This window comes from Oncorhynchus gorbuscha, linkage group LG09 (assembly GCF_021184085.1).
Source record: "Oncorhynchus gorbuscha isolate QuinsamMale2020 ecotype Even-year linkage group LG09, OgorEven_v1.0, whole genome shotgun sequence".
Lineage (NCBI taxonomy): Eukaryota > Metazoa > Chordata > Actinopteri > Salmoniformes > Salmonidae > Oncorhynchus > Oncorhynchus gorbuscha.
Genome location: NC_060181.1, coordinates 18,857,776 through 18,885,715, shown reverse-complemented (window position 1 = coordinate 18,885,715; position 27,940 = coordinate 18,857,776). Strand labels below are relative to the sequence as shown.

General features: G+C 42.4%; 1 protein-coding gene across 2 annotated transcripts in view; it reads right to left on the bottom strand.

Moving 5' to 3' along the window:
- The window catches only part of LOC124043243 (calcium-binding mitochondrial carrier protein Aralar2-like), a 141,928-nt gene that overhangs the window by 60,894 nt on the left and 53,094 nt on the right, over positions 1-27,940 (bottom strand). For both annotated transcript variants that reach the window (XM_046361605.1, XM_046361606.1), the window contains exons 7-11: positions 25,951-26,089; positions 21,227-21,320; positions 19,027-19,111; positions 8,305-8,389; positions 5,063-5,221 (exon numbers count right to left, since the gene is read on the bottom strand). In XM_046361605.1, coding sequence (XP_046217561.1) covers positions 5,063-5,221; positions 8,305-8,389; positions 19,027-19,111; positions 21,227-21,320; positions 25,951-26,089 — 562 coding nt within the window. The remainder of the gene's footprint in view (positions 1-5,062; positions 5,222-8,304; positions 8,390-19,026; positions 19,112-21,226; positions 21,321-25,950; positions 26,090-27,940) is intronic.

Below are 27,940 nucleotides of genomic sequence, written 5' to 3'. Positions count from 1 at the left end.
TGTATAGTTCAGTGTGTTTTCAGATTGTATAGTTCAGTGTGTTTTCAGATTGTATAGTTCAGATTGTATAGTTCAGATTGTATAGTTCAGATTGTATAGTTCAGTGTGTTTTCAGATTGTATAGTTCAGTATGTTTTCAGATTGTATAGTTCAGTATGTTTTCAGATTGTATAGTTCAGTATGTTTTCAGATTGTATAGTTCAGATTGTATAGTTCAGTGTGTTTTCAGATTGTATAGTTCAGATTGTATAGTTCAGTATGTTTTCAGATTGTATAGTTCAGATTGTATAGTTCAGTGTGTTTTCAGATTGTATAGTTCAGTGTGTTTTCAGATTGTATAGTTCAGATTGTATAGTTCAGATTGTATAGTTCAGTGTGTTTTCAGATTGTATAGTTCAGTGTGTTTTCAGATTGTATAGTTCAGTGTGTTTTCAGATTGTATAGTTCAGATTGTATAGTTCAGATTGTTTTCAGATTGTATAGTTCAGTATGTTTTCAGATTGTATAGTTCAGTATTGTATAGTTCAGATTGTATAGTTCAGATTGTATAGTTCAGATTGTATAGTTCAGTGTGTTTTCAGATTGTATAGTTCAGATTGTATAGTTTTCAGATTGTATAGTTCAGATTGTATAGTTCAGTGTTGTTTTCAGATTGTATAGTTCAGATTGTATAGTTCAGTATGTTTTCAGATTGTATAGTTCAGATGTTTTCAGATTGTGTTCAGATTGTATAGTTCAGTATGTTTTCAGATTGTATAGTTCAGTGTGTTTTCAGATTGTATAGTTCAGTGTGTTTTCAGATTGTATAGTTCAGTTGTGTTTTCAGATTGTATAGTTCAGTATGTTTTCAGATTGTATAGTTCAGTTGTATAGTTCAGTGTTTTTTCAGATTGTATAGTTCAGTGTGTTTTCAGATTGTATAGTTCAGTGTATTTCAGATTTTTCAGATTGTATAGTTCAGTATGTTTTCAGATTGTATAGTTCAGAGATTGTATAGTTCAGTATGTTTTCAGATTGTATAGTTCAGTGTGTTTTCAGATTGTATAGTTCAGATTGTATAGTTCAGTGTGTTTTCAGATTGTATAGTTCAGATGTTTTCAGTTGTATAGTTCAGATTGTATAGTTCAGATTGTATAGTTCAGTGTGTTTTCAGATTGTATAGTTCAGTGTGTTTTCAGATTGTATAGTTCAGATTGTATAGTTCAGATTGTATAGTTTCAGATTGTATAGTTCAGATTGTATAGTTCAGTGTGTTTTCAGATTGTATAGTTCAGTGTGTTTTCAGATTGTATAGTTCAGATTGTATAGTTCAGATTGTATAGTTCAGTGTGTTTTCAGATTGTATAGTTCAGATTGTATAGTTCAGTGTGTTTTCAGATTGTATAGTTCAGATTGTATAGTTCAGTGTGTTTTCAGATTGTATAGTTCAGTATGTTTTCAGATTGTATAGTTCAGTATGTTTTCAGATTGTATAGTTCAGTGTGTTTTCAGATTGTATAGTTCAGATTGTATAGTTCAGTGTGTTTTCAGATTGTATAGTTCAGTGTGTTTTCAGATTGTATAGTTCAGATTGTATAGTTCAGATTGTTTTCAGATTGTATAGTTCAGTGTGTTTTCAGATTGTATAGTTCAGTGTGTTTTCAGATTGTATAGTTCAGATTGTATAGTTCAGATTGTTTTCAGATTGTATAGTTCAGATTGTATAGTTCAGATTGTATAGTTCAGTGTGTTTTCAGATTGTATTCAGTTCAGATTGTATAGTTCAGTATGTTTTCAGATTGTATAGTTCAGATTGTATAGTTCAGTTGTTTTCAGATTGTATAGTTCAGATTGTATAGTTCAGTGTTTTCAGATTGTATAGTTCAGATTGTATAGTTCAGATTGTATAGTTCAGTGTGTTTTCAGATTGTTAGTTCAGATTGTATAGTTCAGTTGTATAGTTCAGATTGTATAGTTCAGTGTGTTTTCAGATTGTATAGTTCAGATTGTATAGTTCAGTGTATAGTTTTCAGATTGTATAGTTCAGATCAGATTGTATAGTTCAGATTGTATAGTTCAGTGTGTTTTCAGATTGTATAGTTCAGATTGTATAGTTCAGATTGTATAGTTCAGTGTGTTTTCAGATTGTATAGTTCAGATTGTATAGTTCAGATTGTATAGTTCAGATTGTATAGTTCAGATTGTATAGTTCAGTGTGTTTTCAGATTGTATAGTTCAGTGTGTTTTCAGATTGTATAGTTCAGATTGTATAGTTCAGTGTGTTTTCAGATTGTATAGTTCAGATTGTATAGTTCAGTATGTTTTCAGATTGTATAGTTCAGTATGTTTTCAGATTGTATAGTTCAGATTGTATAGTTCAGTGTGTTTTCAGATTGTATAGTTCAGTATGTTTTCAGATTGTATCGTTCAGTATGTATAGTTCAGTGTGTTTTCAGATTGTATAGTTCAGATTGTATAGTTCAGTATGTTTTCAGATTGTATAGTTCAGATTGTATAGTTCAGTGTGTTTTCAGATTGTATAGTTCAGATTGTATAGTTCAGTATGTTTTCAGATTGTATAGTTCAGATTGTATAGTTCAGATTGTATAGTTCAGTGTGTTTTCAGATTTTATAGTTCAGATTGTATAGTTCAGATTGTATAGTTCAGATTGTATAGTTCAGTATGTTTTCAGATTGTATATTCAGATTGTATATTCAGATTGTATAGTTCAGTGTGTTTTCAGATTGTATAGTTCAGATTGTATAGTTCAGATTGTATAGTTCAGATTGTATAGTTCAGTGTGTTTTCAGATTGTATAGTTCAGATTGTATAGTTCAGTGTGTTTTCAGATTGTATAGTTCAGTATGTTTTCAGATTGTATAGTTCAGATTGTATAGTTCAGTGTGTTTTCAGATTGTATAGTTCAGATTGTATAGTTCAGATTGTATAGTTCAGATTGTATAGTTCAGTGTGTTTTCAGATTGTATAGTTCAGTGTGTTTTCAGATTGTATAGTTCAGATTGTATAGTTCAGTGTGTTTTCAGATTGTATAGTTCAGTGTGTTTTCAGATTGTATAGTTCAGTGTGTTTTCAGATTGTGTAGTTCAGATTGTATAGTTCAGATTGTATAGTTCAGTGTGTTTTCAGATTGTATAGTTCAGATTGTATAGTTCAGTGTGTTTTCAGATTGTATAGTTCAGATTGTATAGTTCAGTGTGTTTTCAGATTGTATAGTTCAGATTGTATAGTTCAGTATGTTTTCAGATTGTATAGTTCAGTGTGTTTTCAGATTGTATAGTTCAGTGTGTTTTCAGATTGTATAGTTCAGTGTGTTTTCAGATTGTATAGTTCAGTGTGTTTTCAGATTGTATAGTTCAGATTGTATAGTTCAGTGTGTTTTCAGATTGTATAGTTCAGTGTGTTTTCAGATTGTATAGTTCAGATTGTATAGTTCAGTGTGTTTTCAGATTGTATAGTTCAGTGTGTTTTCAGATTGTATAGTTCAGTGTGTTTTCAGATTGTGTAGTTCAGATTGTATAGTTCAGTATGTTTTCAGATTGTATAGTTCAGATTGTATAGTTCAGTGTGTTTTCAGATTGTATAGTTCAGATTGTATAGTTCAGTATGTTTTCAGATTGTATAGTTCAGATTGTATAGTTCAGATTGTATAGTTCAGATTGTATAGTTCAGTGTGTTTTCAGATTGTATAGTTCAGATTGTATAGTTCAGTGTGTTTTCAGATTGTATAGTTCAGATTGTATAGTTCAGATTGTATAGTTCAGTGTGTTTTCAGATTGTATAGTTCAGATTGTATAGTTCAGATTGTATAGTTCAGATTGTATAGTTCAGTGTGTTTTCAGATTGTATAGTTCAGATTGTATAGTTCAGTGTGTTTTCAGATTGTATAGTTCAGATTGTATAGTTCAGTGTGTTTTCAGATTGTATAGTTCAGTATGTTTTCAGATTGTATAGTTCAGTGTGTTTTCAGATTGTATAGTTCAGATTGTATAGTTCAGTGTGTTTTCAGATTGTATAGTTCAGTGTGTTTTCAGATTGTATAGTTCAGTGTGTTTTCAGATTGTATAGTTCAGTATGTTTTCAGATTGTATAGTTCAGTGTGTTTTCAGATTGTATAGTTCAGTGTGTTTTCAGATTGTATAGTTCAGTATGTTTTCAGATTGTATAGTTCAGTGTGTTTTCAGATTGTATAGTTCAGTGTGTTTTCAGATTGTAATGTACCATATCTCCAGACTCCAGACAGCCATTCAAATTGATCTGCACCATTGGATGTTTTTTGTCACAAGGGATGTGTTCCATATGGCCCTCTATTCATAGTGCACTACCATGGGTCCTATGGGCCCTGGTCAAAAGTGGTGCACTATAAAGAGAATAGGATGCCATTTGGAACCCACTACTGATGTCTGTACCTGTGCGGCGGAGCCAGGTCTGTCTGACTATGTCTATAATGTCAGAGACCTCTCTAAAGGCTTGGTGTCCTGTGACAGACACTAAGACGTCCCACTTCCTCGTAGAACCCTCACGGGAGAACTCGCCTGTCAATCATAATCCTGAGAATTCCGATATAGTGTGTGTTGTTTGAGAACCACCCCCCGCTCCCTGAGTGCAGGTACTTATTAAATGAATGCCAGTTGAAGTCTGGCAGGGGCAGTCACACTCTACCATTGTGACAGAGCTCTGCTGGTATGTGGCCGTGCATTGTCCTCCCAAAAACTCCCGAGACTACCTTTAATCACTTCAAAGAAGTCAGGTCAGAGGGAAGGTGAACTCAAACCCGCCCACCTCTCCTCGTCCTCTCTCCCCTCACAAACCTGTAAACCTCATCTGTTGTTGTTATGGAGTGATATGAAGTCACAGCTAGACGCTAATCTATGGTCAGATTTGTGTTGTTCCAGGTTACAGTTAAAATTGGGATTAGAGGAGGGTAAACTGACCCTAAATCTGTACCTCCCTCTACCCATTAGCCTGTCGCTATATACCTATATAGTGAACTACTCAGGCCAAAAGCAGAGTACTATGTAGGGAATAGGGTGCCATTTGGGACGCATCTCGTCTGGTACTGACCTCTATAGAGGCCGAAGAAGCCTTCGTAACGCAGCACCTTCTTGAAACAGTCCAAGCTGTTCTTGTACATGAGCTCTTCCACCAGGGAGCCTGTGGTCCTCTGGTTCTGCATCCTGGTCTTCACTAGGTCTATGGGGTACACTGCTGTGGCTCCCACAGCTGGAAAAACATATGACATAAATGATATGAAGGAAGTAGGGGAGGGGGGACAATATAAATTCATTTTTAGCTCGTTATAAAGCCGGGCGTACACTACACGATTTTGGCCCTGAAATTAGCTGTCAAAGACACTTTTTTGAGATCGGAGACAAATCCCCATGTCGTTGCTCGGGGCGCGAGGCCTTCACTGACGCTCGTTTCATGTGACGCAATCTGAGGGCTACCGATCCAGTTTGAGCAGTCCCAGAAGTCCCAATATTTTCTAATATGTTTGATTTTATTGGCACAAAATCTACAATGCTCTTGTAGTGTGAGATCTGTAACGACAAGTTTTGAGAATGGTGATCAGCAATAGCCAATGAGAGCTCGCCAATGAGAGCTCGCCATGTGTTTGTACTTGCCTTTAACCAAAGCCAAAGTGTCAAATCGTTACAAGTTCACAAGCAATGTTATTCAATTCAAAATGTTGGCTAGATATTTGAAAGGATTTATGAGGCTGCTTTGAGCCACAGCTCGTTCTAGCTACGTTAACAATCTAATCACATCATCTTGTAGTGGGTGACCCCCATCTGTATCACATAATTTAGTGTGCGCATCACTACGTTGGCAGGACAAAAAACTAATGGAAAGATGGGTAATTTAATGTGAGAGGCCCAGTGATGTTGGGATTTTGAAAGTTGTGTAGTGTACACCAGACACAAGGGGGGGGGGTCACTACCTCTTACTAACCTATCTCCGGTTGGGGGGGACACACAATACCCCTTACTAACCTGTTTCCTGAAGGGGGGACACTACCTCTTACTAACCTATCTCCTGTAGGGGGCACACACACTACCTCTTACTAGCCTGTCTCCTGTAGGGGGGACGGGGGACGACGACACCACCTCTTACTAGCCTGTCTCCTGTAGGGGGGACACTACCTCTTTACTAGCCTGTGTCCTGTAGAGGGGGTCAGTACCTCTTACTAACCTGTCTCCTGTAGGGGGGTGGGGACTACCTCTTACTATCCTGTCTCCTGTAGGGGGGAGGAGGAAGGGCGGCGATGGGGAGGGAGGGGAGTAGTCTGGAGCCAAACACAGGCACCACATCCACCCCCCAACCCCACATTGCCCCCACCCCTCCCCCAAAAAGTCCCTTCTCTCTGATCATTCACAGGTACAAAAGAGTCCAAACACAGGGAGGTTCCCATGTTGCATAGAGCCCCTGTCCTATTTAAGTGGTGGAGGAATCGCCCCTGCAGAACGCAATAGGAAGCCCTTTGTTTTCTATTTTCTTACGAGGTTGGAGGGTGATGGGGGTAGGGGGGGCAGGTGAGGGGGGGGTGGTGACACAATGACTCGTGACTTGACATGGGGCTTGTCTCAAATTGCACCTCTTTCCCTATGTAGTGCATTACTTTCGACAAGTTATCCACTACATAGGGAATAGGGTTATCCACTACATAGGGACTAGGGTTAACCACTACATAGGGGATAGGGTTATTCACTACATAGGGAATAGGGTTATCCACTACATAGTGAATAGGATTATCCACTACATAGGGAATTGGGTTAACCACTACATAGGGGATAGGGTTATTCACTACATAGGGAATAGGGTTATCCACTACATAGGGAATAGGGTTATCCACTAGATAGTGAATAGGATTATCCACTACATAGGGAATAGGGTTAACCACTACATAGGGGATAGGGTTATTCACTACATAGGGAATAGGGTTATCCACTACATAGTGAATAGGATTATCCACTACATAGGGGATAGAGTTAACCACTACATAGGGAATAGGGTTATCCACTACATAGGGAATAGGGTTATCCACTACATAGTGAATAGCATTATCCACTACATAGGGAATAGGGTTAACCACTACATAGTGGATAGAGTTAACCACTACATAGGGAATAGGTTTATCCACTACATAGGGAATAGTGTTATCCACTACATAGGGAATAGAGTTAACCACTACATAGGGAATGGGTTAACCACTACATAGGGGATAGGGTTACCCACTACATAGGGGATAGAGTGAACCACTACATAGGGGATAGGGTTAACCACTACATAGGGAATGGGTTAACCACTACATAGGGGATAGAATTATCCAGAGTAGCCTAGTGGCGGCAGAGTAGCCTAGTGGTTAGAGCGTTTGACTAGTAACCAGAAGGTTGCAAGTTAAAATCCCAGAGCTGACAAGGTACAAATCAGTCGTTCTGCCCCTGAACAGGCAGTTAACCCACGGTTCCTAGGCTGTCATTGAAAATAAGAATTTGTTCTTAACTGGTTTGCCTAGTTAAATAAAGGTAAAATAAAATAAGTAAATAAAAATCCACTACATAGGGAATAGAGTTATCCACTACATATGGAATAGGGTTATCCACTACATAGGCAATAGGGTGCTATTTGAGACGTAGGGAATAGGGTTATCCACTACATAGCGAATAGAGTTAACCACTACATAGGGAATAGAGTTAACCACTACATAGGGAATAGGGTTATCCACTACATAGGGAATAGTGTTATCCACTACATAGGGAATAGAGTTAACCACTACATAGGGAATAGGGTTGTCCACTACATAGGGAATAGGGTTATCCACTACATAGGGAATAGAGTTAACAACTACATAGGGAATAGGGTTATCCACTACATAGGGAATAGAGATATCCACTACATTGGGAATAGGGTTATCCACTACATAGGGAATAGAGTTAACCACTACATAGGGAATAGGGTTATCCACTACATAGGGAATAGGGTTATCCACTACATAGGGAATAGAGTTAACCACTACATAGGGAATAGGGTTATCCACTACATAGGCAATAGGGTGCTATTTGAGACGTAGGGAATAGTGTTATCCACTACATAGGGAATAGAGTTAACCACTACATAGGGAATAGGGTGCTATTTGAGACGTAGGGAATAGGGTTATCCACTACATAGGCAATAGGGTGCTATTTGAGACGTAGGTAATAGGGTTATCCTCTACATAGGGAATAGGGTGCTATTTGAGACGTAGGGAATAGGGTTATCCACTACATAGGGAATAGGGTGCTATTTGAGACATAACCTTGACTTACCACCAGCGATGGAACCCAGGCCAAACCTGTAAGCGGACTCTGCTACCTGGATAAAAACAGAGCGGGACGGATCCCCACCAGACAGCTGAAAGAGAGTGACACGAGAGAGAGAGAGAGAGAGAGAGAGAGAGAGAGAGAGAGAGAGAGAGAGAGAGAGAGAGAGAAAAAAGTTAAATACCACAGTGTGCCATCACAGCAGCAAGATTTGTGACCTGTCACCACAGAAAACAGACAACCACTGAACAAACACCATAGTAAATACAACCTATTTATTTTCAATGTTTTACTTTAACTATTTGCACATCGTTACAAAACTGTATTTAGACACTGTATTTAGACATAATATGACATTTGAAATGTCTTTATTCTTTTGGAACTTTTGTGAGTGTAATGTTTACTGTTAATTTTTTATTGTTTATTTCACTTTTGTTTATTATCTATATTTAAACATATGTTTCCCATGCCAATACATTCCCTTGAATTGAATTGAAAAGAGAGAGCGAAGAGAGAGAGAGAAAAAAGAGAGAAAGATATATCAGACAAGCCATAATATCCCATGTTTAAATCAGAAGTCAGACCTTGTAGTTGAGCCCTAAAGGCGTCAGCATGTTTCAGTTCGGCTGGCACCTAGCCGAACTGAACGAGTGTGCTCGCATACTCCCTTAAAACACCTTCAATTGAAAAATTTGAAAAAAGCGGCAATAGTATGTACGGTTTGTCCATTTTGAGACACCGTAGCCAGTATGCCCTTCTTCAAAATAGTCAGAATTTAGATAACAAGAAATCTGTTATTAATTTTTACTTTTTTTTTACAAAGGAGATCTTAGTCGCACCATTTTATATTTATGTAAGAAGTTTGGCGCAGTATTTCTCAATAAAGTAAATTGCATAAAAACAAGTCTCCACTCGTTGAATGACAACAAAGACTTTACTGAGGAATCCCCACTGTTGACCAATCACCGAAGAACTTTGGCTTGCCTCCAGTAAAAAGATGGTGTGCCCAAATCCTCACCGAAGTCCAAAACAAACAAAAACATCACAAAATGTTGTCATAATATATGCACAAAATCTTCTGAACTGTTTCGGCTGGGAAGCATGAGGATGCCTTTAGCCCCATCTTTTCAACTGGGAAGCATGCGGATGCCTTTAGCCCCATCTTTTCAACTGGGAAGCATACGGATGCCTTTAGCCCCATCTTTTCAACTGGGAAGCATGCAGATGCCTTCAGCCCCATCTTTTCAACTGGGAAGCATGCGGATGCCTTTAGCCCCATCTTTTCGACTGGGAAGCCTGTGGATGCCTTTAGCCCCATCTTTTCGGCTGGGAAGCATACGGTTGCCTTCAGCCTCATCTTTTCGACTTGGAAGCATGCAGATGCCTTCAACCCCATCTTTTCGACTAGGAAGCATGCGGATGCCTTCAGCCCCATCTTTTCGACTGGGAAGCCTGCGGATGCCTTTAGCCCCATCTTTTCGGCTGGGAAGCATGCGGATGCCTTCAGCCCCATCTTTTCGGCTGGGAAGCATGCGGATGCCTTCAGCCCCATCTTTTCGGCTGGGAAGCATGCGGATGCCTTTAGCCCCATCTTTTCGACTGGGAAGCATGCGGATGCCTTTAGCCCCATCTTTTCGACTGGGAAGCATGCGGATGCCTTTAGTCCCATCTTTTCGACTGGGAAGCATGCGGATGCCTTTAGCCCCATCTTTTCGACTGGGAAGCATGCGGATGCCTTTAGCCCCATCTTGATTCCCACAGAGTAACAAGAGCAGTACACTGTCTCATTTCCCATTATAAAGCTCATTTATATTCAGTCCTACATCAATTCAGATCAGACAGTTTACATGCGTCATCAGAATCACTTAAATGCCTATATTTCATCTATCCTTTAGAAAAGCTTAAAGATTGTAAGTGTTACGTTGAGTTCACTTCAGGGAATCACGATGCTGAATAAAACACTGTAGTCTATTCTGTGTCATGAGTCATGACATGATTAGACAACATCACATGCGGTACTTAGTCATCTCATGTGACGCCACAAGATATTTCATTTCAATTATCTCTATAGGCTATATATTCACATTTATGATGGCATACAGTGATAAAATTAATTGCCCTCTAGCACCGATTCCCATCCATTTGAATGTTAAAACTCTCTTGAATTACAGAGATTCATTTGAGAAACTTCAATCAGGCACAGAAACATTGGGTAGGAAGTTAGTGGAACAAACCCAGAATCAGAAGCCTTGCTTTGATTGGATTCCACCCCAGCCCCTGCCCATGCCATAGGCACACATCAGAGCAAAAAACCAGCTGAGTGTTACTATTGCTGTTAGACAGTTATAGCCAGCCAGAACACCGAACATTCTATTCCACAGTACTTGTCGCCTAGCCGGGCCTGCTCAGCCCTCATCCCTGGGTAAAGGAGGTGGAGAGGTGGAGCCCTCTATGGTGGAGAGGTGGGCCCCTCTATGGAACAGGTCCACCTGTCAGGAACTATCTGAGCCCCTGACCCCCCTCTGTCGGCCCCTAATGCCCCTAGAAGATCTCCCCCCTTCCTTTCCCTCCTCCCTCCCTGTTTCTCTGAGTCACAGCCAGTGGCGTAGGGGATAGAGAGGGGAAGAGAGGAGGGGTGGAGGTTGTAGGTTCAGAGGGAGAGCTGGCCTGAAGCCCGCGGAGGCCAGACCACAGCCCAAAGCGGCTCATTGTGGTGGGACTGGCGGCTCTAACCGGGGTCCCTGCTCCGGTCCGGCCTGGAGCCTAGTCTGGCTGCAGTCAGGGGAGAGGGAGGAAATCACCCCGCAACACCGCGCTGTCTCACTTTGCAGACCAGGCAGAGCTACTAACAGGAGGAAAACAACAAACATCCATCCAACCTCTTTTTTCTTGACCTTTCGTTTCGTCCTCAACTGTTTTGTTTCAAACCCCTTCACTCAGTCATTTCTCATTTCCCCCCTCAGTATATTTGAAATACAGTGTATTCAGAAAATATTCACACCCCTTGACTTTTCCTACATTTTGTTGTGTTACAGCCTGATTTAAAATTGATTAAATATACATTTTATACACACAATACCTCAAAATGTCAAAGTGGATTAAATATATTTATTTTTACATTTTTTATGAATAAACAATTAAAAGCTGAAATGTCTTGAGTCAATAAGTATTCAACCCTTTGTTATGACCTAAATAGGTTCAGGAGTATAAATTAGTTAAAAAAGTAACATAACACAGTTGAAGTCGGAAGTTTACAACCACCTTTGCCAAATACATTTAAACTCCGTTTTTCACAATTCCCTGATATTTAATCCTAGTAAAAAATACATGTCTTAGGTCAGTTAAGATCACCACTTTATTTGAACAATGTGAAATGTCAGAATAATAGTTGAGAGAATGATTTATTTCAGCTTTTATTTTTTTCATCACATTCCTAATGGGTCAGAAGTTTACATACACTCAATTAGTATTTGGGAGCATTGCCTTTAAATTGTTTAACTTGGGTCAAATGTTTCAGGTAGCCTTCCACAAGCTTCTCACAATAAGTTGGGTGAATTCTGGCCCATTCCTCCTGACAGAGCTGGTGTAACTCAGTCAGGTTTGTAGGCCTCCTTGTTCGCACACACTTTTTCAGTTCTGCCCAAAAATGTTCTATGGGATTAAGGTCAGGGCATTGTGATGACCACTCCAACACCTTGAGTTTGTTGTCCTTAAGCCATTTTGCCACAACTTTGGCAGTATGCTTGGGGTCATTGTCCATTTGGTAAACCCATTTGCAACCAAGCTTTAACTTCCTGACTGATGTCTTGAGATGCTGCTTCAATATATCCACATAATTTTCCTTCCTCGTGAAGCCATCCATTTTGTTAAGTGCACCAGTCCCTCCTGCAGCAAAACACCCCCCACAACATGATGCTGCAAACCCACATGCTTCATGGTTGGGATGGTGTTCTTTGGCTTACAAGCCTCCCCCTTTTTCCTCCAAACATAACGATGGTCATTATGGCCAAACAGTTCTATTTTTGTTTCATCATGCAAACCGTGGCTTTTTTATGGCGGTTTTGGTGCAGTGGCTTCTTCCTTGCTGAGCGGCCTTTCATTTTATGTAAATATAGAACTCGTTTTACAGTGGATATAGATACTTTTTTGCACTTTTCGCACCAAAGTACGTTCATCTCCAGGAGACAGAAGGTGTCCCCATCCGGTGGTATGACGGCTGCGTGGTCCCATGGTGTTTATAATTGGGTACTATTGTTTGTACAGATGAACGTGGTACCTTCAGGAATTTGGAAATTGCTCCCGAGGATGAACCAGACTTGTGGAGGTCTACAATTGTCTTGGCTGATTTCTTTTGATTTTCCTATGATGTCAAGCAAAGATGCACTGAGTCTGAAGGTAGGCCTTGAAATGCATCCACAGGTACACCTCCAATTGACTCAAATTATGTCAATTAGCCTATCAGACGCTTCTAAAGCCATGACATAATTTTCTGGAATTTTCCAAGCTGTTTAAAGGCACAGTCAACTTATGGTATGTTAACTTCTGACCCACTGGAATTGTGATACAGTGAAATATAAGTGAAATAATCTGTCTGTAAACAATTGTTGGAAAAATTACTTGTGTCATGCACAAAGTAGATGTCCTAACCGACTTGCCAAACTATAGTTTGTTAACAAGACATTTGTGGAGTGGTTGAAAAACGAGTTTAAATGACTCCAACCTAAGTGTATGTAAACTTCTGACTTCAACTGTAAGTTGAATGGACTCACTCTGTGTGCAATAATAGTGTTTAACATGATTTTTGAATGACTGCCTAATTACTGTACCCCACACATACAATCATATGTAAGGTTCCTCAGTCAAGGGAGTGAATTTCAAGCACAGATTCAAGCACAAAGTCCAAGGAGGTTTTCCAATGCCTCGCAAAAAAGGTCACCTATTGGTAGATGGGTAAATATTTAAAAAAGCAGAAACTGAATGTATCTTTGAGCATGGTGAAGTTATTAATTACGCTTTGGATGGTGTATCAATACACTCAGTCACTACAAAGTTAAAGGCATCCTTCCAAACTCAGTTGCCTCAGAGGAAGAAAACTGCTCAGGGATTTCACCATGACAGTTACACAGTTTAATGGCTCTGATAGGAGAAAACTGATGATGGATCAACAACATTGTATATATAATTAAATAGAGTGGTCTGCACTTTATCACAATATACTCTACATCAGGCGAGCAAAATCTAGAGAATTCCTTAGATTTTGTGCACCAGCTGTTGTTTACAAATATGCATTTTGTGCCCCCCCCGTCTTACCGTCTTACCAGAGTGTGCTGTTCTATCTTGCCGGTGCAGCATATATCCCGCTAGCTGAATATCCATGTTATCATTCAGCCACAATTCCGTGAAACATAAAATATTACAGTTTTTGATGTCCCGTTGGTAGGATATTCATGATCGTACCGTGTCAAATTTATTGTCCAATGATTGCACGTTGGCGAGTAATATTGACTAATATTGTCCAAGGATTGCACGTTGGCAAGTAATATTGAAGGTAATGGCAGCTTTCCCACTCGCCTTCTGCGGATCCTTACAAGGCACCCCTGCTCTGTGTCCCCTGTACCTATGTCTCTTCCTCTTGCAAATAACTAGGATGTTGGCCTTGTCAGGTGTTCAGAGAATGTCCTGTGCGTCCTGCATGTTGAATAAAAAATATTTTTCTAATCCGAGGTGAGTGATTGCTGTCCTGATATCCAGAAGCTCTTTGTCTAATCCGAGGTGAGTGATCGCTGTCCTGATATCCAGAAGCTCTTTGTCTAATCCGAGGTGAGTGATCGCTGTCCTGATATCCAGAAGCTCTTTGTCTAATCCGAGGTGAGTGATCGCTGTCTTGATATCCAGAAGCTCTTTGTCTAATCCGAGGTAGTGATCTCTGTCCTGATATCCAGAAACTCTTTGTCTAATCTGAGGTGAGTGGTCGCTGTCCTGATATCCAGAAGCTCTTTATCTATTCCAAGGTGAGTGATCGCTGTCTTGATATCCAGAAGCTCTTTGTCTAATCCGAGGTAGTGATCTCTGTCCTGATATCTAGAAGCTCTTTGTCTAATCCGAGGTATTGATCGCTGTCCTGATATCCAGAAGCTCTTTGTCTAATCCGAGGTGAGTGATTGCTGTCCTGATATCCAGAAGCTCTTTGTCTAATCCGAGGTGAGTGATCGCTGTCCTGATATCCAGAAGCTCTTTGTCTAATCCGAGGTGAGTGATCGCTGTCCTGATATCCAGAAGCTCTTTGTCTAATCCGAGGTGAGTGATCGCTGTCTTGATATCCAGAAGCTCTTTGTCTAATCCGAGGTAGTGATCTCTGTCCTGATATCTAGAAGCTCTTTGTCTAATCCGAGGTATTGATCGCTGTCCTGATATCCAGAAGCTCTTTGTCTAATCCGAGGTAGTGATCACTGTCCTGATATCTAGAAGCTCTTTGTCTAATCCGAGGTAGTGATCGCTGTCCTGATATCCAGAAGCTCTTTGTCTAATCCGAGATAGTGATTACTGTCCTGATATCCAGAAGCTCTTTGTACAATCTGAGGTGAGTGATCGCTGTCCTGATATCCAGAAGCTCTTTGTCTAATCCGAGGTAGTGATCACTGTCCTGATATCCAGAAACTCTTTGTCTAATCCGAGGTGAGTGGTCGCTGTCCTGATATCCAGAAGCTCTTTATCTAATCCGAGGTGAGTGATCGCTGTCCTGATATCCAGAAGCTCTTTGTCTAATCCGATGTGAGTGGTCGCTGTCCTGATATCCAGAAGCTCTTTGTCTAATCCGAGGTGAGTGGTCACTGTCCTGATATCCAGAAGCTCTTTGTCTAATCCGAGATAGTGATTACTGTCCTGATATCCAGAAGCTCTTTGTACAATCTGAGGTGAGTGATCGCTGTCCTGATATCCAGAAGCTCTTTGTCTAATCCGAGGTAGTGATCACTGTCCTGATATCCAGAAACTCTTTGTCTAATCTGAGGTGAGTGGTCGCTGTCCTGATATCCAGAAGCTCTTTATCTATTCCAAGGTGAGTGATCGCTGTCCTGATATCCAGAAGCTCTTTGTCTAATCCGAGGTGAGTGGTCGCTGTCCTGATATCCAGAAGCTCTTTGTCTAATCCGAGGTGAGTGGTCGCTGTCCTGATATCCAGAAGCTCTTTGTCTAATCCGAGGTGAGTGGTCACTGTCCTGATATCCAGAAGCTCTTTGTCTAATCCGAGGTGAGTGATCGCTGTCCTGATATCCAGAAGCTCTTTGTCTAATCCGAGGTGAGTGATCACTGTCCTGATATCCAGAAGCTCTTTGTCTAATCCGAGGTGAGTGATCGCTGTCTTGATATCCAGAAGCTCTTTGTCTAATCCGAGGTGAGTGATCACTGTCCTGATGTCCAGAAACTCTTTGTCTAATCCGAGGTGAGTGATCACTGTCCTGATGTCCAGAAACTCTTTGTCTAATCCGAGGTGAGTGATCACTGTCCTGATATCCAGAAGCTCTTTGTCTAATCCGAGGTGAGTGATCACTGTCCTGATATCCAGAAGCTCTTTGTCTAATCCGAGGTGAGTGATCGCTGTCTTGATATCCAGAAGCTCTTTGTCTAATCCGAGGTGAGTGACCACTGTCCTGATGTCCAGAAGCTCTTTGTCTAATCCGAGGTGAGTGATCACTGTCCTGATATCCAGAAGCTCTTTGTCTAATCCGAGGTGAGTGATCACTGTCCTGATATCCAGAAGCTCTTTGTCTAATCCGAGGTGAGTGATCACTGTCCTGATATCCAGAAGCTCTTTGTCTAATCCGAGGTGAGTGATCGCTGTCCTGATATCCAGAAGCTCTTTGTCTAATCCGAGGTGAGTGATCGCTGTCCTGATATCCAGAAGCTCTTTGTCTAATCCGAGGTGAGTGATCGCTGTCCTGATATCCAGAAGCTCTTTGTCTAATCCGAGGTGAGTGATCGCTGTCCTGATATCCAGAAGCTCTTTTTTGCCGTAAAATACTGAAGTCTAACAAAACTTATGAATGGCACAAATACATAATCCATGTCTCAAGGCTTAAAAATCCTTCTTTAACTTGTCTTCTCCCCTTGCTCTACACTGATTGAAGAGGATTTAACAAGTGACATCAATGAAGTCTAACAAAACCCTATGAATGGCACAAATACACAATCCATGTCTCAAGGCTTAAAAAAACTTCTTTAACTTGTCTCCTCCCCTTCATCTACACTGATTGAAGTGCATTTAACAAGTGACATCAATGAAGTCTAACAAAACCCTATGAATGCAACAAATACACAATCCATGTCTCAAGGCTTTAAAATCCTTCTTTTGTCTCTTCACCTTCATCTACACTGATTGAAGTGGATTTAAAAAGTGACATCAATAAGGGATCATAGCTTTCACCTGGATTCACCTGGTCAGTCTATGTAATGGAAAGAGCAAGTGCTCTTGTTTTGTATACTCAGTGTACACTGGAGTTGCTTACCAAGACGACATTGAATGTTTCTGTGTGGCCTAGTTACAGTTTTAAAATGAAATTTTCTTGAAAAAATGGCTGTCCAGCAATGAGCTTGAAGACTTTAAAAAAACAAATATGGCCAAATATTGTACAATCAAGGTGTGCAAAGCTTCCAGGGACAGATCCCAATTTAGGAAATTCTGCCTTTCTTACGCACTTCTTAGTAGTTGGCATTCAGACTTACCTTATGCAGGTGCGTAACGGGCTTTGCAGGCGAGGTTACCTTGCGCGCACTGAATAAATGTAATTCAACCAATGAAAACCCTCCCACTTACTGGCCAACAGATTGTCTCATGGAGTTTTCATTACCTTTATCTTAAGCCATCCCTTTAAATAAGGTGTAACTTTAATTATAATTTTGTCAACAGAGTAAATAGAACACATTGAGAGAAAGGGTTCAGAAAATAGGGATCATTGAAAGTATGCCATCTATGCATCTTCATCTCAGTTTCAGCACCAACTGGTAGATTGAAAAAATCTTTTAGATTATTTAGGCACATTTTAGGGCTAGGAAAGTACGTATTAATTATTTAAAAAACTGTTTTGGAGAGCCTTTAAGTACAAAATATATTGATTAATAAAAAATACAGTGGATTGATTCATTCTGAAAGTTGTCATATTCAAGTTCAAACCATGAAATATTGGAAGGTGAAAACAGATGTACAATAGGGGTTGAACAGTAGTTCTATAAATCTACCCTAATCATGGAACTGTATGACAACGTTCCAGTCCTGAACCATGTGCCAGGCTCCAGGTTTAACCTAATACGTGTGGTCTGAGTTCCATAATGATTCAAGTAGGCTACATTATCCCAAATTAGCAGACGTAACAGAGGTTTGTGTATTTATTATTTACCCAAACGGATTATATAATTTTTTTAAATTGACCTCGCTCTTATCAATAGCTTTTATTCATGTATACATGATAGGTCATGGAGAATGCTGTTATTTCTATGTGAAAAGTAGATGCTTTTTCCACTTGGAACCGGTAGTTTCGCCCGACCATATTCATGGTTTCCTCATGCGTAAAGGTGGTGGAATTAAGTCAAGGTCAGAATATGGCTGATCTGTAGACACACCTCCGCCAAACCTTCATTTCTGAGATCTCCACCCTAAACCAGTAGTGGGTGAATAGCATTCTATTCTCATGCTTAAGTTCCACGTCAGAATACGCATATAGAGAAAACTGCATAAAAAAGCAATCGGGGCCTTAGAGACTTACCCAAATGACTCATAGCTGTAATCGGGGTTGAATACGGGGTTGAATATAATAATAATAATAATAATAATAATAATAATAATAATCACAGGGTTGAATACTTATCTAATCAAGATATATTAAGTGTTTTATTTTAGAATTTTTCTTACACTTTGACATTACAGAGCATTTTGTGTACATAAAAAGAAAATACAAAAACAAAGTCCATTTTTATCCCAATTTGTAACACAACAAAATGTGGAAAAAGTCAAGGGATGTGAATACTTTTTGAAGGCCCTGTAACCTATTTAAACGGCTGGAGTTAGTCTTACTTAGGTTTTTTTTTATGTTGACAAAGATACAGTATACTGTCATAGAGAGGTTTCTGATATCTAATTGTATTTCTTTCTCTGGAGAGATCCAATCAAAGACACACTTTTAGAAGTTGTGTTCTCCTTGGCATTTAGTTCAATGGCTGTCATTTGAGAATATGACACAAACAGAGCAAGTGTGCTGGGAAAATCGGACTGGTATGTGGGGATTTAGAAAGATTTAATTTTTTCTTCAGTTTCTTATGTTTCATGTTGGATAAGTCTGTCCTGGTGTATTGCTCATATATATTCAGTAATGGAAGTAATCATAGAAAGACCCAACATCAACAGTGAACTTTTGCTCTGACCATTACCAGGACATGTTTCTAGACTACAGTTAGAGAATAACTATGGCCGGGATTCAATCCAAGGTGCTCTATAGTGCAGGCCACTAAACAGCCGACAATGCACCTTTTAAAGGCATTTGCACAGATCGCATTCATGGCAAAGGCTGCGCAAGCCGGCTCAACTGTAAATTACCTTTAAAAGTATGTTATAGTCCACTGCGCTACAGAGCTTTGAATTGAATCGCAGCCTATATCTCTGAAGCTGAAAAAGATGCTAAAACCATCAGCAAGTCTTCTTTTCTCTCATTTGTCCTTCTTTCTCTCTTTCTCTTTTACCTGTCTCTGGACCTCCACCAGGTTGTATGGGAGGGCCCCTTCCTCTAGTGGAGCAATCCTGTCAATGTCCACCAGACCAACACGGCTGGAAGAGAGGAGGAGAGAGGGAAAAGTTTCAAACGGTTCTACCATTTAAATGCTTCTGACTTTTTCCTTCTGACCCCTGGTAAGATTTTCAACGATACTTGATATTCAACAATATCAATGACCAGCTACATCCTTCTCCCTTATTCTCCCTTTCCCTCGCTGCATCCAAACAAAACAAAACATTTGTCCGTGATTCCGGGGACCTCTCCAACTCTGTGCATGCGCCCCAGCGTCCACATAACATCTCTGTGACGTTCCCAGATTTGGGAGCAGCTCAATCTCCTCCGATTATTGGGAACAATTATCTCCTGCATCTCCAATCAGAGGCTGGGGAGACTATTAAAGTATCCCATTGCCCAGAAATAATGATCAGGTGCTCAGAGAGGGCACAAATTACTGGCACTCTACGCCACCGGTCGACCCTATGGAGCAAGAGAAATTGGCACGTGAGCCGTGTACAGTTAGAAGAACCGCTGGCGTTCCCCTTCCCCTGTGGACTCCTCTTCCCCTGTGGACTCCTCTTCCGCTGTGGACTCTTCTTCCCCTGTGGACTCCTCTTCCCCTGTGGACTCCCCTTCCCCTGTGGACTCCTCTTCCGCTGTGGACTCCTCTTCCCCTGTGGACTCCTCTTCCCCTGTGGACTCCCCTTCCCCTGTGGACTCCCCTTCCCCTGTGGACTCCCCTTCCCCTGTGGACTCCTCTTCCCCTGTGGACTCCCCTTCCCCTGTGGACTCCCCTTCCCCTGTGGACTCCCCTTCCGCTGTGGACTCCCCCCTGTGGACTCCCCTTCCCCTGTGGACTCCTCTTCCCCTGTGGACTCCTCTTCCCCTGTGGACTCCCCTTCCCCTGTGGACTCCCCTTCCCCTGTGGACTCCCCTTCCCCTGTGGACTCCCCTTCCCCTGTGGACTCCCCTTCCCCTGTGGACTCCCCTTCCCCTGTGGACTCCCCTTCCCCTGTGGACTCCCCTTCCCCTGTGGACTCCCCTTCCCCGTGGACTCCCCTTCCCCGTGGACTCCCCTTCCCCTGTGGACTCCCCTTCCCCTGTGGACTCCCCTTCCGCTGTGGACTCCCCTTCCCCTGTGGACTCCCCTTCCCCTGTGGACTCCTTCCCCTGTGGACTCCCCTTCCCCTGTGGACTCCCCTTCCCCTGTGGACTCCCCTTCCCCTGTGGACTCCTCTTCCCCTGTGGACTCCCTTCCCCTGTGGACTCCCCTTCCCCTGTGGACTCCCCTTCCCCTGTGGACTCCCCTTCCCTGTGGACTCCCCTTCCCCTGTGGACTCCCCTTCCCCTGTGGACTCCCCTTCCCCTGTGGACTCCCCTTCCCCTGTGGACTCCCCTTCCCCTGTGGACTCCCCTTCCCCTGTGGACTCCCCTTCCCCTGTGGACTCCCCTTCCCCTGTGGACTCCCTTCCCCTGTGGACTCCCCTTCCCTGTGGACTCCCTTCCCCTGTGGACTCCCCTTCCCCTGTGGACTCCCCTTCCCCTGTGGACTCCCCTTCCCCTGTGGACTCCTCTTCCCCTGTGGACTCCCCTTCCCCTGTGGACTCCCCTTCCCCTGTGGACTCCCCTTCCCCTGTGTGTGTGTGTGTGTGTGTATATGCTCTTGTGTATGTGTCTCCTCTTCCTCAGACAAATGCTGAGTTTTGAAGGCATATTTGAGTGAAATGGGATTCAGAAGATTCATGCCTGGTTCATTTGATCAGGCTGCAGTGAAAGCAGACATTTTGGAAGAAGAACGACCGGGTATGACGAGCTCCAGTGATCCAATGACAACCACATGGATTAGGCTATTGAGACCCAATAAACTGAAAACTAGTATTAACTACAACAGTACATGCTAATGTGGAAATACAATCAGAGGAATGGATTACACTATGCAGTATCAATGACTGTGGGAAAATGTTTCCTTTAATATGAAGCTTCATTCAATATTGCTGGAATTCAAAACTGAGGTTGAGAGGGCTTATCATGTATGATCTGTTTTGCATAATTATGTATCTTGATCGCAACTGTAATTAAGCTATTAAACTGAATAGGGCTATCTATTTGAGGCCTAGCCTTGTCATCTGTGTGTGTATGTGTGTGTGTGGGTGTGTGTGTGTGTGACTCACCCCCGGGATTCAGAGAGGTCGGCCAGTTGGAACAGGATGTCCACCTCCATCGGAGTCACCTGACCAAACCTCTGGGCCGCAATGATGAACTCCTCTGTTACAGGAGAGAAGGAGAGGAGAGGAGAAGGGGACGAAGAGGAGAGCAGAGGAGAGAAGAGGAGAGGAGAGGAAAGGAAAGAAGAGCAGACAAAGAGGAGAGAAGAGGAGAGGAAATGAGAGGAGAGGAAGGAAGAGCAGACAAAGAGAAGAGAAGAGGAAAGGAAATGAGAGGAGTGTGACGGATACTCCCACTTTATTTATCTTTGATTTATACAGGTGATCCCAGTTGAGAATAAAATCTATCTTTCCCACAAGTCCAACATCCTATACACAAATACAGTGTTTGAGATAATCCCCTTAAATTAGTTCCCACATGTATTTCCTGTTTACAAAACCTTATTGAATTGACTTAATCTGTTCTTTAGACAGACAGACAGTGTACAGTAGGGGAAATGTTAGGTACATAATGAACAGGTTGATAACTGGGTTGAGTTACATCCCAAATGGCATTCTATTTCCCTATTTAGTGCACTACTTTTGACCAGGACCCAGGCTCTTGGGTGGCATTTGGGACTCAGCCATGGCTAACTTACAATGTGATTTATATAGCTCTGGTATCTGGTATTGAGTGACCAGCTTATTCAAAGAGCCAGGACAATGTGTGTCCCTGAACAAAGTGAGGTCAAAATCAAAAGTAACAGTCAGTATCTGGTGTGGCCACCAGCTGCATTAGGTACTGCAGTCCATCTCCTCCTCATGGACTGCACCAGATTTGCCAGTTCTTGCTGTGAGATGTTACCCCACTCTTCCACCAAGGCACCTGCAAGTTCTCAGACATTTCTGGGGAGAAAGGCCCTAGCCCTCACCCTCCAATCCAACAGGTCCCAGACGTGCTCAATAAGATTGAGATCTGGGCTCTTCGCTGGCCATGGCCAAACACTGACGTTCCTGTCTTGCTGGAAATAACGCACAGAACGAGTAGTTTGGCTGGTGGGTCATGTCAGGATGAGCCTGCAGGAAGTGTACCACATGAGGGAGGAGCATGTCTTCCCTGTCACGCACAGCGTTGAGATTGACTGCAATGACAACAAGCTCAGTCCGATGATGCTGTGACACACAGCCCCAGACCATGACGGACTCTCCACCTCAAAATCTATCACGCTCCAGAGTACAGGCCTTTGTGTAAAGCTCATTCCTTTAACGATAAACGCAAATCTGACCATCACCCCTGAAAACCGCGACTCGTCAGTGAAGAGCACTTTTTGCCAGTCCTGTCTGGTCCAGCGACGGTGGGTTTGTGCCCATAGGCGACGTTGTTGCCTGTGATGTCTGGTGAGGTCCTGCCTTACAACAGGCCTACAAACACTCAGTCCAGCCTCTCTCAGCCTATTGCGGACAGTCTGAGTGCTGATGGAGGGATGGTGTGTTCCTGGTGTAACTTGGGCAGTTGTTGTTGTCATCCTTTACCTGTCCCGCAGGTGTGATGTTCGGATGTACCGATCCTGTGCAGGTGTTTTTACACGTGGTCTGCCACTGCGTGGACGATCAGCTGTCCATCCTGTCTCCCTGTAGCGCTGTTAGGCGTCTCACAGTACAGACATTGCAGTTTATTGCCCTGGCCACATCTGCAGTTCTCATGCCTCCTTGCAGCATGCCTAAGGTACGTTCACGCAGATGAGCAGGGACCCTGGGCATCTTTCTTTTTTTTTTTTCAGAGGCCTCTTTAGTGTCCTAGGTTTTCATAACTGTGACCTTAATTGCCTACCGTCTATAAGCTGTTAGTGTCTTAACGACCGTTCCACAGGTGCATGTTCATTAATTGTTTATGGTTAATTGAACAAGCATGGGAAACAGTGTTAAACCCATTACAATGAAGATGTGTGAAGTTATTTGGATTTTTACGAATTATCTTTGAATGACAGGGTCCTGAAAAAGGGACATTTCTTTTTAGGCTGAGTTTATATATTCAGTAGAGCATAGATCAGATAGCTCAGTTTACTCCCAGACATCAACTCACTCTCAGTTTATATACAAAGATCATCTGACAGTCTATACACAAAGATAATCTGACTGTCTATACAGAAAGATCATCTGACAGTCTATACAGAAACATCATCTGACAGTCTATACAGAAAGATCATCTGACTGTCTATACAGAAAGATCATCTGACTGTCTATACAGAAAGATCATCTGACTGTCTATACAGAAAGATCATCTGACTGTCTATACAGAAATATCATCTGACAATCTATACAGAAAGATCTACACTACAGTTCATGCATTTGGGGTCACTTAGTAATGTCCTTGTTTTTGAAAGAAAAGCTCATTTTTTGTCCATAAAAATAACATCATATTGATCAGAAATACAGTGTAGACATTGTTAATGTTGTAAATGACTGTTGTAGCTGGAAATGGCTGATTTTTAATGGAATATCTACATAGGCATAAAGAGGCCCATTATCTGGAACCATCACTCCTGTGTTCCAATGGCACGTTGTGTTAGCTAATCCAAGATAATCATTTTAAAAGGCTAATTAATCATTAGAGAACTATTTAGCAATTATGTTAGCACAGATGAAAACTGTTGTTCTGATTAAAGAAGCAATAAAACTGGCCTTCTACAGACTGGTTGAGTATCTGGAGCATCAGCATTTGTGGGTTCGATTACAGGCTCAAAATGGCCAGAAACAAAGGACTTTCTTCTGAAACTCGTCAGTTGTTGTTCTGAGAAATGAAGTCTACTCCATGCGAGAAATTGCCAAGAAACTGAAGCTCTTGTAGAACACTGTGTACTACACCCTTCCCAGAACAGCGCAAACTGACTCTAACCAGAATAGAATGAGGAGTGGGAGGCCCCAGTGCACAACTGAGCAAGAGGACAAGTACATTAGAGTGTCTAGTTTGAGAAACAGATGCCTCACAAGTCCTCAACTGTCAGCTTCATTAAATACTACCCGCAAAACACCAGTCTCAACATCAACAGTGAAGAGGCAACTTCGGGATGCTGGCCTTCTAGGCAGAGTTCCTCTGTCCAGTGTCTGTTTTCTATTCCCCATCTTAATCTTTTATTTTTATTGGCCAGTCTGAAATATGGCTTTTTCTTTGCAACTCTGCCTAGAAGGCCACCATCCCGGAGTCGCCTCTTCACTGTTGATGTTGAGACTGGTGTTTTGTGGGACTCAGCAGTTCCACATCACTATAACATCCCTTACAGTTGTCCGGGGCAGTTCTAGCAGGACAGAAATTTGACAAACTGAGTTGTTGGAAAGGTGGCATCCTATGACAGTGTCACGCCATTCTACTGCTAATGTTTGTCTATGGGCATGGCTGTGTGCTTGATCTTATACACCTGTCAGCAACAGGTGTTGCTGAATCCACAAATTTGAAGGGGTGTTCACATACTCTTGCATATATTGTGTATATTCCATGCAGCAGACCACAGAACGAGTTGCATTCATTTCATTGAAGTGAATGTTGTAATCAGCCCTGCCCTAAGAAATGAGGGCGTGGAGGCGGTAACCACAGCGATGACGTTCCAAACCAAAACAGTGGCCCCGCCTCACATACGGAATCAATCAGGCCAGTTGGTGGGGGTCACAGAGGGGGGGGCGAGAGAGAGATGGAGACGTGGAGCTCTGCACGCACAGACCAGGTCCCAGTAGAGCCTAATGACTGTGGCTGGGGGGGCACCACAGCCCAGCCATGGCCACGCCACGGTGGGAACAGCCAAGGGAACTCAGGCCCACACCCCCGATAAGGCCCCGATAGCATCACACTCACATACCCAGAACCCAGAACCCCAGAGCCATGCGGTGGACTGACCTACTCAGCATCAAGAGAGAAAGAGAGAGAGAACCAAGCCTACAGTGCTCAGCAAATACCAGACAGGGAGAGACATTGGTACAGTTCAACAACTGGCATCTGAGGTAGAGAGGGAGTGAGAGAAATTATGTGGAGGGGGGCTGTTGAGCTAATTGATAACTCTTGATTAAGCACATGTTAACTGTCATTCTTATTTTTTTTAATTTATCTTTATTTAACCCGGCAAGTTAGCTAAGAACAAATTCTTATTTTCAATGATGGCCTAGGAACAGTGGGTTAACTGCCTTGGACAGGGACAGAATGACAGATTTTTTACCTTGCAACCTTTTGGTTACTAGCCCAATGCTCTAACCACTAGGCTACCTGCCGCCTCGTCATATCACGTCAAATCATGACATATTGTGTATGTTTTTCCTTTCCTCTATGCTATTTGTGATTTGTGAAACAACTGTTAGTTTGGTCCTGGCCGTTTACACTCTAATGGTTTAGGGTAGAATTTGGGCAGGGTTAGCTGATCCTAGATCTGTAACTCAGGGGAAACTCCTAGCCAAACCAGAGCCAGGGAGGATGTGTCACAGACAGGCCCAGTGAGAGACCCGCCACTGCTGCTGAGAATTCTGGGTAAACTTCCCATGTGTCTGTTGGGACGCATCCAGCAGGGCCAATCAAATGTAGACAAGGAGGAGGAGGTGGGGGGTGGGGAGTGGAAAAAAGAAAACAAACAAAACTACCACACACACACACATTCTCTGTGTGCGTGTGTGTCTGTGTACGCATGTATGCTGTGTGTGCGTGCATGAACGTGTGTGTGTGTGCATGTGTGCATGCGTGCATGTGTGTCAGCGTATGTATGTCTACCAACCTTTAGTGGCTTCCAGGACTCTACTGCTCCCAGCCAGTGTGGTGTAGATCTTTCTAATGACATCCATGTTGTTCAGGAGAGAGTTGAAGCCATTAAAGTAGGAAAAACTGACCTGGTGAGATGTATTGCCCCCGGCCGCCTGGGAGAGAGAGAGGAGGTAGAGAGAAGGGGGGAAGGAGGCAGAGGGAGAGAGAGGGAGAGAAAAAGAGAGAGGGAGAGAAAGAGGGAGAAAGAGAGAGAGAGAAAGGGAGGGAGTGAGAGAGAGAGAAAGTGGAGGGAGAGAGAGAAATAGTGGAGGGAGAGAGAGAGAAAGTGGAGGGAGAGAGAGAGAAAGTGGAGGGAGAGAGAGAAATTGGAGGGAGAGAGAGAGAGAGAGAGAGAAGGGAGAGAGAGAGAAAGTGGAGGGAGAGATAGAGAAAGTGGAGGGAGAGAGAGAGAAAGTGGAGGGAGAGAGAGAGAAAGGGGGAGAGAAAACACAACCCATGTTTGTGTTTAACTATTTGCGCATCGTTACAACACTGAATATATACATAATATGACATTTAAAATGTCTTTTGGAACTTCTGTGAGTGTAATGTTTACTGTTATTTTTTATTGTTTATTTCACTTTTGTTTATTATCTACTGCACTTGCTTTGGCAATGTTAACATCTGTCCCATGCCAATAAAGCCCTTGAATTGAATTGAATTGAGAGAGCGTGAGAGAGACGGAGAGACAGAGAGAGAGAGGGAGAGTTTGTAAGTCACTCTGGATAAGAGCGTCTGCTAAATGACTTAAATGTAAATGTAAATGAGAGACAGAGAGGGAGAGAGAGAGAGAGAGAGAGAGAGAGAGAGAGAGAGAGAGAGAGAGAGAGAGAGAGAGAGAGAGAGAGAGAGAGAGAGAGAGAGAGATTTTATTTATTATCTATGCAGAGAGAGAGAGAGAGAGAGAGAGAGAGAGAGAGAGAGAGAGAGAGAGAGACAGAGAGAGAGAGAGACAGAGAGAGAGAGAGAGAGAGAGAGAGAGAGAGAGAGAGAGAGAGAGAGAGAGAGAGAGAGAGAGAGAGAGAGAGAGAGAGAGAGAGAGAGAGAGAGAGACAGAGAGAGAGAGAGAGAGAGAGAGAGAGAGAGAGAGAGAGAGAGAGAGAGAGAGAGAGAGAGAGAGAGAGAGAGAGAGAGAGAGAGAGAGAGAGAGAGAGAGAGAGAGAGAGAGGAGAGAGAGAGAGGGAGAGAGAGAGAGAGAGAGAGAGAGAGAGAGAGAGAGAGAGAGAGAGAGAGAGAGAGAGAGAGGGGAGAGAGGAGAGAGAGAGAGAGAGAGAGAGAGAGAGAGAGAGAGAGAGACAGAGAGAGAGAGAGAGAGAGAGAGAGAGAGAGAGAGAGAGAGAGAGAGAGAGAGAGAGAGAGAGAGAGAGAGAGAGAGAGAGAGAGAGAGAGAGAGAGAGAGAGAGAGAGAGAGAGAGAGAGAGAGAGAGAGAGAGAGGGAGAGACAGAGAGGAGAGAGAGAGAGAGAGAGAGAGAGAGAGAGAGAGAGAGAGAGAGAGAGAGAGAGAGAGAGAGAGAGAGAGAGAGAGAGAGAGAGAGAGAGAGAGAGGGGGAGACAGAGAGAGACGGAGAGACAGAGAGAGAGAGAGAGAGAGAGAGAGAGAGAGAGAGAGAGAGAGAGAGAGAGAGAGAGAGAGAGAGAGAGAGAGAGAGAGAGAGAGAGAGAGAGAGAGAGAGAGAGTGAACAAAACAGAGTGAACACAAGCTATATACAGTACACAGAATGACATGCAAATATATGATATTCTTACACACAACCACACACACTGACATTCCCTTTCACACACAACATGACACAACAGCAGAATTCTAATTAGTAGTGTGAAGGTATAACACAATGGACCAGCTAATAGACCAGTTGGTTACCATCACACACTACAGGGAGACCTACTGTAAATATAATAACTCTATGTAAAGGATTTTGTTTACGTTGTTGGGAAAGGAGATCGTTGTCAACAGGCACACAA